At 42.6% G+C, this 13,959-nt stretch overlaps 1 protein-coding gene and 1 pseudogene across 3 annotated transcripts in view; one reads left to right on the plus strand and one right to left on the minus strand.

Moving 5' to 3' along the window:
- Window positions 1-2,673, plus strand: part of LOC135526014 (peroxidasin-like) — a 97,685-nt gene extending 95,012 nt beyond the window's left edge. For all 3 annotated transcript variants that reach the window (XM_064954033.1, XM_064954034.1, XM_064954035.1), the window contains one exon: window positions 1-2,673. In XM_064954033.1, the coding sequence (XP_064810105.1) occupies window positions 1-171 (171 nt within the window). In that variant the 3' untranslated portion in view covers window positions 172-2,673.
- Window positions 1,676-13,959, minus strand: part of LOC135527200 (C-C chemokine receptor type 7-like) — a 27,026-nt pseudogene continuing 14,742 nt past the window's right edge.

A 13,959-nucleotide genomic window follows, 5' to 3' on the forward strand; every position in this document is an offset into this window, starting at 1 on the left:
GGTGCCCAGGTGACGTGTTTGGTGGAGTCGTGTCCGCCGGTGGAGTGCCAGAGGCCTGTGAAGCTAAAAGGAGCATGCTGCCCCGTGTGCCACAACCAGGGAGAGGGAGCGGCCAGCAACAGCCATACCCAGACAGGGAAACAGGCACCGGGTAGCCACCAGCATGTATAACGTCTCAGGGGCCACCGTGTATACACACAGAGGGAGAGACCCTGAAGGTGTGCTTACTTTACAGCCACCTGCACTCAATTGCCTCGTTTTCTATTTGTTTTTTTATTTTTACAAAAATCATTATTATTTTTTTTGATTGATTTTGATTGTCATGTCTCCATGGCCAACTAACTGCTGGAGGCTTGGTTTCAAATCCACTGGCAACGGGAGAGCAGTCACTATTAATCTGCTTCCTTCTGGAACGAATGAATAAATGGATGGATGGACAGATGGACAACCCCTCTTCCTGGCCCGGGGCCTCCCAAACAGGGCCTCAGAGAGTGTTACCCCACCACTGCATTTGAAGGCCCCACAAAACGCCTGAAACAAATGTGTGGTGTGAAGAGGAGGGAATGTCACTGCAGCCGCGCAGGAAGGGGAAGTAGGTCGGCCATGTTGTCTCACAAAGCTTTCTCAGGTTAGAGATGCCGGAAAAAAAACTGGTGCTATTTGTCCCCTTTATCTTAACGATTTAGTCACTAAAAACTTCAAAGTATTGTTTTTGTTTTGTTTGTTTTTTAACAATATGCAAAGCAACATATACACTCATTATGTGCCTTCTCATCTTTAAAAAAAATTGCATTTGAGATAACATTTTTTTATTTGCTCGAAATACATTTTATGTACAAAATGACTTCTGCTTTTACAAAATGTTTATGGTGCTCTATAACATATTCTAAATACCGGTATGTATTTCTCCCTTTTGTATCACCTGCTTACATATGAAGATAATGTGAAGCCCTACAAAAACTTTTGTAATGCAAAGATGTCTACTGATTATTACCTTGTTATCACATCTGTCTCCAATGGCAACTGTTGGTGAACTGAATAACATCTGGTATTTAGATATGTTATCTCCCCAAGGCCATGTCAACACTTTTATCAAATTGAGGGAGGTTGGTTGGAACTGGGGCTTGGGGTTGGGTTTGAGGCGGGATGTTCTCTTTTGGCCGAACCACTTCTTACTGGAATGCATAATGCATTTTTATCTCTCAAGATGTAATGCTTTTTTCACACTCCCATGTTGCAAAAGCAGTGAAAAGCCATTTGTTACCACTATAGAGATGTAGTAGTTTTTGTCCCGACTTTTTCAGTTCGCCTACTCCCTCAGTGCCTACTGCAAACAGCAGTTTCTCAGTCTTACCCGTAGTTGACCCCTCTACCCCTCTGTCCAGCATTAACCCATATTCAAACGTAGACATTGTCGGACTGCAGCCATACCACTTTACTTTAACTATCTGGTGCTCTCATAACCCAATCCACAGCTTTTCAGCTCCAGTTTACAGAAGGACACTCACTTACATGCATTCCTGTCCCATTCCCAAGCACTCAGTCAATATGATGTTGTAACCATTCTCCTCTGTGTGCTGGAGAGTGTGTGTGTGTGACCAATCATCCGTTTTTTCTGGCAGCTCCTCGGAGCGTCTCTTTAGTGTTAACGCGGGTGATAAACCTCGCCTGGCTCTCATCTCTTAGGTTCCTGGGAGACGATGGAGATGGAGGTGACGTCATTTGGCCGGGTGTGCGAGGAGCAGACTTTGACCTCTCTGACCCACACTCCGATCTAATGGAAGCCAGATGGGAGGGGAGGGGGAACGGGAGAGGATGCCAATCAAATATCTGGCGCTGCTTTATTTCTGGAGGCTGTCTATTGTTAGTAATCAGCCAACAGAGTGTGTCCCGTTGACAGACACACACACATACAGGCCCAAATACCAGTCACTCAGCCCCTTGTGCTGGTCCACTCTGCTCAAACAGTGATTCATAGTTATCTTCTGCATTATCTTTGTGTTGTCATGGTGATGTGCTCAGAATGTCCCAGAAATCAGATACAGTATGTACAGTATGCTGGAGGTGTTTGGGGTTTCTCCAAGAATGTCAAAGCAATCATGTGATGGTGGTGGAGCCTCATAGCAATGTTGGCACATTGGTATCAAACCACATGGATATTTCCTGCTTTTGTGTTGTAGACCTAAACAGTTTCATCTCCTTCAGTGTTTTAACCTTTTCTTTCCTCCTCCCTGTCATTTCCTTTGGGTACCTTTGTTTTTACTCCTGCTCCAGTGTGTGTCTATACAGTGTGTGTGTGTGTGTGTGTGTGTGTGTGTGTGTGTGTGTGTGTGTGTGTGTGTGTGTGTGTGTGTGTGTGTGTGTGTGTGTGTGTGTGTGTGTGTGTGTGTGTGCATGGACTCCCAGGGTTTGGCTCCCCCCTTTTTTATTTTCATTCTAACCCCTCATCTTAGTGGTCTCTCTTTTGTTCCCCAAACCCACCACTGTCCCCAGAATGCACTGCTCTGCAAGACTGAACATGCTTTGCCTACACTGTCCCAACGTCAGTGGTCAAAGTGGATACCTATCTGACAATTGTATTGTAAGTTTGCCAAAGAATTGTTTGCACTGTAATGTATGCCTCTCTACAATAATAATAAAAAAATAGGCCACATTTGAAATACACAACCACAATGTTTGTTTCTGGCCTGTTATTTCCCGAGTGGATGCTGCTTCTCCCTTTAGATATGTTTCCAAACCATCTCCGTATGGGTAAACGTGTACAATACTGCCTCATGTAAAGAAGATTGATACTCGAGTTGTATGTCTCAAAACAGATGTGACCTAACCCAGATTTTCCCCAATGCTAGCAATCCTGTACTGTTCTACTGTGTACAGCCATTCCTCGTGGTCTGTTGTGATATGGATTTTAGACTTGAATGGAGATCAAAAGTAAGTAATGTTTAATGAATACTTGTTGTCATGGAAACCATATCCCCTGTGTGACTAAGGGAAATCTGTCTGTGGGAACTGTGTTGTGGCATTGTGGAGTTAAACAGACCCAGATGTTCTGTGGGTTTACTAGTTGGAGAATGGCTGTGCTTCATTTCATTTCTCTCTAGATTGGTCTGTAGAATGATAGAATTGTTCTCTTTTGGGACCTATCAACGTCTTTGGTTACCTCATCTATAGGGACAGTTGTTTTCCCTGACCAGCTTTACTCTTGTGTGGGAACGAACAATGTCTTTTGATACCTGATGTAATTATAGATTTAGTCACATCCTCATTGTAAAAGCCCTTTGTGTGGTGCACAGATGTGTTGTTTTCAGGATGTGAAATGAGTGTTGTAAACAGACCAACAAGCATCAGAAAGCTTTGTTAACCAAACAGGAGACAGCTGTTGTTTACTGAATGTCTCCTTCCATTGATCATCAAACATTAGTAATGTTATGCATCATCATCATGCCATGAGTGCTTTTTGAATGTTTTTGTGAGGAAAAGTCTGTCTCAGATGTACCTCGGGTAAAAAAAAAAAACGGGATCTTTTCAACCGAAGTGTTCACTTGAAAGGACTTTTATTTTCAAGTAGGATGTCTGATGCAATGGTTTATTGTTTATTGTTGCTCTTACAAAGATATCCCAGACATTGTCTCAGGATTATGTCTTCAGCAGTCTGTCCCTGGATTACCTTCAACCTTTAACCTTCCAGGGTTCTGAAACCCTGGAACAAATAGTCCTACATTACTGTTCAAAGGTTTGGGGTCACTTAGAAGTGTCCTTGTTTTCCATGAAAACATACATGAAATGAGTTGCAACATGAATAGGAAATTTAGTCAAGACATTGACAAGGTTATAGATAATGATTTTTAATTAAAATAATAATTGTGTCCTTCAAACTTTGCTTTCGTCAAAGAATCCTCCATTTGCAGCAATTGCAGACTTTTGGCATTCTAGTTGTCAATATGTTGAGGTTATCTGGAGATATTTCACCCCATGTTTCCTGAAGTATCTCCCACAAGTTGGATTGGCTTGATAGGCACTTCTTACGGTCAAGCTCAATAGAATTGAGGTCCAGTGACTGTGCTGGCCACTCTATTATAGACAGAATACCAGCTGACTGCTTCTTCCATAAATAGTTATTGTGTAGTTTGGACATGTGCTTTGGGTCATTGTCCTGTTGTAGGAGGAATTTGGCTCCAATTAAGCGCCGTCCACAGGGTATGGCATGGCGTTGCAAAATGGAGTGACAGCCTTCCTTCTTCAAGATCCATTTTACCCTGTACAAATCTCCCACTTTACCACCGTCAAAGCACCCCCGGACCATCACATTGCCTCCACCATGCTTGACAGATGGCGACTAGCACTCCTCCAGCATATTTTCATTTTTTCTGCGTCTCACAAATGTTCTTCTTTGTGATCCGAACACCTCAAACTTAGATTTGTCTGTCCATAACACTTTCTGCCAATCTTCCTCTGTCCAGTGTCTGTTGTGCACAGGCGCCTCCCACTCCTCTTTCTATTCTGGTTAGAGCCAGTTTGCGCTGTTCTGTGAAGGGAGTAGTACACAGCGTTGTACGAGATCTTCAGTTTCTTGCCAATTTCTCACATGGAATAGCCTTCATTTCTCAGAACAAGAATAGACTGATGAGTTTCAGAAGAAAGTTATTTGTTTCTGGCCATTTTGAGCCTGTCATCGAACTCACAAATGCTGATGCTCCAGATACTCAACTAGTCTAAAGAAGGCCAGATTTATTCCTTCTTTAATCGGCACAGCAGGTTTCAGCTGTGCTAACATAATTGTAAAATGATTTTCTAATGATTAATTAGCCTTTTAAAATGATAAACTTGGATTAGCTAACACAATGTGCCATTGGAACACAGGAGTGATGGTTGCTGATAATGGGCCTCTGTATGCCTATGTAGATATTCCATTAAAAACCTTCCGTTTCCAGCTACAATAGTCATATACAACATTAACAATGTCTACACCGTACATTATTTCTGATCAATTTTATGTTATTTTAAAGGGCATTTCTAAGTGACCCCAAACCTTTGAATGGTAGTGTACATTGGGATTACAATTTATTCATAATGAGAAAGTAGTGAATGAATGAAAAGTTCTCCATGATGCTGAACCATGACGGAGTATTAATCAAACAAGCTCCTGTCTTGACATGCAGCAGTCTGCTTGGTGTCCACTTCTGGCCTATTCGCTGAGGCTTGTCTGAACCGGGTGACCCCTCTTTCTCTCATTCCTCTCACTCCCCGTCTTTCTCTCTCTCCTTCTCCAATTGTCCATCTCTTTTTTTCTCTCTCTTTCCATTCCTCCTTCTTTCTCTCTATTCCTGGCTGCTTGTCAGAGGGTCTCATCCTTGTCATACCTCTGGTGGAAGCTCCTCATGCAGCCATGGAGACTGGAGGGAGGAATGTAAGGAAGGAAATTGGAGGTGGAAATGAGGTTTCCAGTGGTGGGCCGGATAAAAGGCCCCCTCTTCCCAGTCAGGAAAAGCTATTATCACCATAACAACATGGAAACACCACTCCACAGCCGGCCTGGGGTGACGTCCTCAGAGGTAGTCATCAGATAGGGAGAACCCTAGAGGGCATGTTGGAGGGAGGATGGGGGGTGTAGTCTTTCTCTCCCATTTCACTCCATAGTCTAGTCTTTCAGGTATCTCCCCTACTCCTTGCTTGCACTGAAGCCTCTCTCCTGGCCACTAAGCGTTGAGCGAAAGCCCAGTGTTGATTTTGGAGGGAAGCAAGAGGGTGGACGGGGTATGATTATGTAAGAGAAGTGCTGTAGGTGTTCCAGGTCCTGCTCCAGTCCAGACATAGGCAGACAGTGTGAAGCAGACAGACAGACCTACAGACCCTCCCCAGCATGCAGCTGCACAGACCCTGGTCTCCACCGTCTCCACTCTACTTTCTTAGTCAAGACCTGGAATTTCATTTGGAAGACTGTTTCTGTGTTGCATTCTCTCTGGCCAAGGTGGGGTGTTTCCTCCCTCTCCCCTGGAACGTCAATTCAATTTTCTGACAAGATGAAAGGGAGAACTCTGGGTCCTGCTGTAAGCTTCAAAGAAGTGGGGTATATGATTGGTTTGTCATCCAGTGGAAGCCTTTTTCAAAATTGCACGCAACCCTTCTGAAGTATGTACATGTAGGTACAGTATAGGCAGTGGTGCAAAAAGTACCCAATTGTCATACTTGAGTGAAAGTAAAGATACCTTAATAGAAAATGACAACAGTAAATACTACTTCAGTAAAAGTCTAAAAGTATTTGGTTTTAAATATACAGTACATTCGAAAAGTATTCAGACCCCTTGACTTTTTCCGCATTTTGTTACTTTACAGCCTTATTCTAAAATGGATGAAATTGTTTTTCCCTCATCAATCTACACACAATACCCCATAATGACAGAGAAAAAACAGTTTTTTATTTTTGCAAATGTAGTAAAAAATAAAAAACTGAAATATCACATTTAAATAAGTATTCACACCCTTTACTCAGTACTTTGTTACTTTGTTGAAGCACCTTTGGCAGCAATTACAGCCTGGAGTTTTCGTGGGTATGACGTCACAAGCTTGGCACATCTGTATTTGGGGAGTTTCTCCCATTCTCTGCAAATCCTCTCAAGCTCAGTCAGGTTGCATGAAGAGTGTCGCTGCACAGCTATTATACTTTCCAAATGCACTGTACTTAAATATCAAAAGTACATGTAATTGCTCAAATATACTTAAAAAAAGCTAAAGTATGAATCATATCAAATTCCTTATATTAACCTACCAGACGGCACCATTTTATTTACGGATAGCCAGGGGCACACTCCCAACACTCAGACATCTCAGAGCATTTGTGTTTAGTGAGTCAACCAGATAATCAGGCATGTTCTCTTGATATCATGCTTTCACAAAGTATTCATACCCCTTTACTTTTTCCAAATGATGTTTTGTTACAGCCTGAATTAAAAGTGTATGAAATTTTGATATTTTATTCTGGCTGACACACAATAACCCATAATATCAAAGTGGATTTTTTTTTTTAAATATGTAGAAATGTATTAAAAATGAAACGCTGAAATGTTTTGAGTTCATTGACAATTTTAGCATGTAAATCTTGGTGGGGCAAAACCCCAATTTGTTTTTAGATGCATGCCACAAAGCCACTACACACCACTAAACAATATATTAATTGCACTATAACGGTGAAAAATGGTGCTCACAAACTGTTAGGGCCTACAGAAAGCTGTCCCAAACAGCAGAGCTTTCCTTTCAGCACCATGGAGTGAATGTCACATCCTGACCTTAGTTCCTTTTTTATGACACTGTTTAAGTTTGGTCAGGGCGTGAGTTGGAAGTGGGCATTCTATGTTTGTATTTCTGTGTTTGGCCTGGTATGGTTCCCAATCAGAGGCAGCTGTTTATCGTTGTCTCTGATTGAGAACCATACTTAGGCAGCCTTTTTTCCCACTATGATTTGTGGGTAGTTGTTTTCTGTCTTTGTATTAGTTACCAGGCGGAACTGTTTCGGTTGTTCTTTTTGTTTACTTTGTATTGTGGTGTTCAGTTTAATAAATGTATTATGGACACTTACCACGCTGCGCATTGGTCCGATATTTCATACTCCTCAACAGAAGAAGAGGAGAACCATTACAGTGAATCCTTACCACCGCTACACTTGGCTATCAGCGGAGCCTTGTCTGGCAGCGAAACAATTCATTCAGCCTCATTTACTCCCTTTTAAAAAAACATAGCTGATATGGCTGACTTACTTAAACAAATGTCGTTTCTACTGACAATTGAGGTGTTCAAACTATGGCATAAGGGAACGATGAGCAGATAAGAGGCAATCCGTAATTTCGATTAAGACATTCATTGAGCTAGCTCAGACGGATGTAGTCAATATCTCACTATTTGTTCAGCACTTTTGAAAAGTCCAGTGACAGAATTCATAATATGGGCCATTCTTACAGTGTTCTCCCTGTACACCAAGTCAGAACCGTAGGATAAATAAAGTGGGGGTATAAGCAGACAATGAAACCTCTTACAATATTCAATGACATTTCTCTAAAACAGGCTATAGGCTACATGTGCACCACCAAGACAGAACAGTAGGCTAAGTTATGAGGGGAAAGGGACCAAATTATTAGGGTGAGGCACAAGCTACTAATAGCTTACTACACCACATACACATTGTATTACTTTCTTAGCTACAGTATACATATCTCCTTGGCCTATTACATGATTTTTGGACTGTTGTGCTGTGCTCACTTGAACAGGACGGTGGTGTGGCTGCCCTTCTTGTGGTCAAATTTTATCATCCAACTTTGTCATCAAATTTTGCCATTCTCTGGATTTATAATGCTAGCTAAGATTCTGAAGGTATGGTGTTGACATGATCAATCCAATCAAAGCTACGGTAGATATAATGTGATTTGACATCATTTTATCTGTAGCCAATGACCTTGAGCATTTTTGTATGGGCACTTCTAATGTAAGTCTATGGCAGCACCCAAGGGGCTTGAATCTTCGAGCTCTACCTGTAGATTTTGTGGCGACTGAGTTTCCCCATAAGTGACAAAACACTGAGCCAATCACGGCGCAACTAGAGAACATTACCAACCCCTACGCTCCGTATTTTCTGCCCCACCACCACAGAAAGTACTGAGCTAGGCTGAAACACCTGCATTTTGAACTGCCTTACTCAAAAAAGCAAAAAAAGAGACCATGTTTGTATGCAGCTTTATTAACTCAATTATACATATTTTTAAATTGTTTGCAAACTGATATGGGATGCATATCAATGCCAAAAAAACATGCAAAACAGGCAACAAAAAATATATACAGTACCAGTCAAAAGTTTGGACACACCTACTCATTCAAGAGTTTTTCTTTATTTTTACTGTCTTCTACATTGTAGAATAATACTGAAGACATCAAAACTATGAAATCACACATATGGAATCATGTAGTAAGCAAAAAAGTTAAATCAAAATATATTTTATATTTGAGATTCTTCAACATAGCCAACCTATGCCTTGATGACAGCTTTGCACACTCTTGGCATTCTCTCAACCAGCTTCACGAGGAATGCTTTTCCAACAGTGTTGAAGGAGTTCCCACATATGCTGAGCATTTGTTGGCAGCTTTTCCTTCACTCTGTGGTCCAACTCATCCCAAACCATCTCAATGGGGTTAAGGTCAGGTGATTGTGGAGGCCAGGTCATCTGGTGCAACACTCCATCACTCTCCTTCTTGGTCAAATAGCCCTTATACAGCCTGGAGGTGTGTTGGGTCATTGTCCTGTTGAAAAACAAATGAATATCCCACTAAGCCCAAACCAGATGGGATGGCATATTACTGCAGAATGCTGTGGTAGCCATGCTGGTGAAGTGTGCCTTGAATTCTGAATAAATCACTGTCAGTGTCAAGGGCAAAGCACCCCCACGCCATCACAGCTCCTCCGTGAGAACCACACATGCTGAGATCATCCGTTCACCTACTCTTCACCTACTCTGCTCCTAACAAAGACAAGGCAGTTGGAACCAAAAATCTCAAATTTGGACTCATCAGACCGAAGAACAGATTTCCACTGGTCTAATGTCCAAAGCAGACATTGAATATTCCTTAGGGTATGGTGAAGTTATTAATTACACTTTTGATGGTGTATCAATACACTCGGTCACAGCAAAGTATCAGCTGTCCTTCCCTTACTCAGTTGACATAGAGGAAGGAAACCACTAAGGGAGTTTAATGGCTGTGACAGGAGAACACTGAGGATGGATCAACTACATTGTAGTTACTCCACAAAACTAACCTAATTAAAAATACTTGAAAACATATACATCCTGGTAGCAACAAGGCACTAAAGTAATACTGCAAGAATATGGCAAAGCAATTCACTTTTTTGTCCTGAATACAACGTGTTATGTTTGGGACAAATCTAATACAACACATTACTGTAGTGGTGGCTGCATCGTGTTATGGTTATGCTTGTAATCGTTAAAGACTGGGGAGTTGTTCAGGATAAAAAAAAATAAACGGAATGGAGCAAATCACAGGCAAAATCCTAGAGGAAAACCAAGTTCAGTTTGCTTACCACTAGACACTGGGAGATTAATTCACCATTCAGCAGGACAATAACCTAAAACACAAGGCCAAATCTACACTGGAGTTGCATACCAAGAAGACAGTGAATGTTGCTGGGTTGCCGATTTACAGTTTTGACTTAAATCTGCTTGAAAATCTATGGCAACACCTGAAAATGGTTGTCTAGTCATGACCAACAACCAATTTGACAGAGCTTGAAGAATTGGAAAACATTGTTGGGCGAATGTTGCACAATCCAAGTGTTAAAAGCTCTTAGATACTTTCCCAAAAACACTCATAGCTGTAATCGCTGGCCAGGGTGTTTCTACAAAGTATTGATTTAGGGGTGTGAATACTTATGTAAATTAGGTATTTAGATATTTCAGTTTCACTAAATTTCCCCAAATTTCTAATAACATGTTTTCACGTTGTCATTATTGGGTATTGTGTGTAGATAGGTGAGAAAAAAACATTTATTTCATTATTTTTTAATTCAGGCTGTAACACAACAAAATGCGGAGTAGGTCAAGGGGTATGAATACTTTCTGAAGGCACTGCATTAACCATTTCTCTTTCCTGCTAAGCATTCAAAATGTACCAATTACTTTTGGGTGTCAGGGAAAATGTATGGAGTAAAAAGTACATTATTTTCTTTAGGAATGTAGTGAAGTAAAAGTTTTCTTTTTTTTTAAAGTAAAGTACAAATACCCCCCAAAAAACTTCTTTTTACACCACTGAGTATAGGTATACAGTAACTATGTCGGTTTATGTCAGTGGGTCTGCTTTTGCACAGTAAGTGGATGAGATGAGACTCGGGGGAGAGGAGCACTTGTTAGCATTATATGGCAATGTACTGTACATTACTTTTTTTCCACTTCAGGCCTTGATTACATTTCCTGCTTTGTCACTCCTAATGTTAAAGTTATAGTAATTAGATTTACGTCTGAAACTGGAACCCAGGGAGAGTGCTCCATCTGATTCCTTCCCCCTGCCTCCCTCAGGATTTTCAGCCATATGAAAATGCCAACTGTTTTTCCCTCGTCTATTAGCCCTAATTGCCTAAACAGAATATATCCTGTAAACCGAACTGCAAAATGGGTCCGTTTTCAACGAGGGGGAGAGTTCCGACATTAGATAAGATCATTCACTGAGCGATAGAGGTGATGAAGAGGAGGGAAAGATGTAGCGGTGGTGGGAGGTAGGAAAGGGGGAGGGCACCTAATCCCCTGAAGTAATTGTCGCCGTTGAAAACAAACCTAATCTTGTCTGAGGCGTGACTGTGACTGACTTGACCTGCATTCCTCTGCAGACTCCAACAGGGCTCGGTCTGCACCAGGAATAATCTCCTGCCTTCCAGGTAGAGCTCCTAATAAAGCTCTCCTTTCCTACGCCTGAAATGGCCTAATAGGCTCAGCCAGGGGAGGAAGGGGAGGCTCCATAAAACACAGACAGAGAACCTCTCCCTTCTGCAGCCCCAAAGGGGACACGTCCATCTACAGTACAGTACATAACCTCTCATCTCCAATCTGAAGGAATGTCTAAAGGAGATGTTGCTCTTTGTGGGAAATCTTGTGTTTTGAGGTGTGAGAATTGAAGAAAGGATGAGATTACCAAAATAGTTTGGAAGTGTCTCAGTTATTCAAACTAGTGTGAAGCTTTTATAAAAGGAATTCAGTTGATGTGCAAACACACGTCCCCTGTCCAAGCGTGATCCCCTGCCAGGAGGCTTGTGTTGTCAGATGATCAGTTATCAGACACAGAGTGTATTATTTGGGTTAGAGCGAGCCAGTAAACTAATACTGAAACTGGATCCTGTATCACCAACCCCTGGCTGCCAAACTCTGCAATATCACTAGAGTCAAGAAACATTGGATCCAATCTTCTCCCACGTGTTTTTCTATTGCAGCTCTCCTGTTGGCTTTTCCAGTTTGCTCTAATACTGATAACAGCAGGTGAAGATCTGTTCAGGAGATTAGCACATGTATGTGTCAGGGAGAGGTGTGTGTGTGAATGTGTGAGGGAGAGATGTGTGTGTGTGTGTGTGTGTGTGTGTGTGTGTGTGTGTGTGTGTGTGTGTGTGTGTGTGTGTGTGTGTGTGTGTGTGTGTGTGTGTGTGTGTGTGTGTGTGTGTGTGTGTGTGTGTGTGTGTGTGTGTGTGTGTGTGTGTGTGTGTGTGTGTGTGCCTAGTTTTAAGATGGCTCCAAGGGATGGATTCTGCAGACTGGAAAAACACTCCTTCAGGAGATGACATCACTCCGAGGTTCAGGCAGGCTGATTTATGGTTGGCTGATGGTGCCTGGAAAAGGTAGCACACACACACAAACACACACACACCGTCGTCCATTTAAACACTGATCCAGGTTTCTCAGGTCATTGGTCTTCGCCCTCATTCCCAATTAAAGAGTTAAGTGCTAGGCTACATAAAACACTAATTCAGCTCAGCCCAAATGCTCACCTCTTGGACCACACTAGTTCGGAGCTGGTGTCAGTGAGGCATGGCTGCTTTTCCACATTTGCATTTGTGTATTATGACAGAAAGACCCCCCCCCCCAACACATGCACACACACCTCCCCCAACATCTGGTGGTCCTTACAGTGGTCCTGGAACATCAGTGTGTTTACTGAAGATGACTGTGGTTGACTGTCTTGTCAACAGTCCAGGGGAGCAGAGATCTGTTTCATGCCGGAGAGTGAGAAGGCTCAGAAGGACTATTTTTGCAAGCCTGGTGGTGTCTGTTTGTACAGCCCATCTTTCTGTGAAAACATCTGCCTGCCTGCCAGTCTGCTAGCCAGACAGACACACACACCACTATCTTCCATCTACACGGGAACACAGGAAAAGACAAGCCCTCAGGCGTCCCATAGCTCATGGAGAAACGAAGGAGCACCGTGTCATGTCTGGCACATCTCACCCATACACCACATCCAAACAAACACACACTATTGCCAGACAAACACTTGGACAGGATGGAAACCTGGGACGTGTGCATTGCTTCGGCTCTGCACTGTCACCTTTCCACAGAGACGGCAGGTAGCCTAGAGGTTAGGCATTAGGCTAGTAACCAAAAGGTTGCTGGTTCACATACCGCTGCTGATAAGATAAAAAATGTATATATATATCTATCTGTTGCTGTGCCCTTGAGCAAGGTTCTTAACTCTAATTGCACCATGGTGACCCTGCCTGTGACCCCACTCCCTGCAGTTGTCTCAGGAGATAGTTGGGATATGCAAAAAAAATATGCATTTTCATTACACAATTGTGTGTAACAGGACAAGTACAAGCACCTCCCGAATTATTACTATAAAAACAAGCAGGCAGGGTGTGCCAATGTCATGTTGGCTTGGAATGAGAACACGTTCTCCTCTGCAGGATTGGTCTGGGACCCGAGCCAAGTCTAACAATTAGGCCATGCAGTTCCTGACCATCTGGTCTGGTGGGCTGGTTGTGTGTCTGAGGAAGACCCCCCTACCCTTCCTCCGTCGGTCAGACACATGCTTCACAAACTCACAAACGCACACATACTCAATCACATCTGTATAGCACATACAGTAGATAAACACATTCACATACATGATACACACCCTCTCTCTCTTTCTCACACACACTGGTGGGCCCCTCCTCATATGTATGCCTTAGCAGTCACACAAAGGGGGTTTGAGAGCAGCGGTGAACACTGGGGGTTGCTGTAGCAGTAAAAACCCACAGGCCCACCAGTGCAGTCTGTCACTGAGGCATCCTGGGGAATATAGATGAGTGACTGTACAGGCCTGAATCTGGGGCGCCAGAGTTGTGGAGTCAGAGGAATGATTATGTCATGAAATGCCAGATGTGTGTCTTAAAGTAGAGAGTGGTAAAGAGAGGAGTAGCCCCTGATAAGGCAGTGACTAACT

The sequence above is a fragment of the Oncorhynchus masou genome, chromosome 32 (genome assembly GCF_036934945.1).
Source record: "Oncorhynchus masou masou isolate Uvic2021 chromosome 32, UVic_Omas_1.1, whole genome shotgun sequence".
NCBI classification, from domain to species: Eukaryota; Metazoa; Chordata; class Actinopteri; order Salmoniformes; family Salmonidae; genus Oncorhynchus; species Oncorhynchus masou.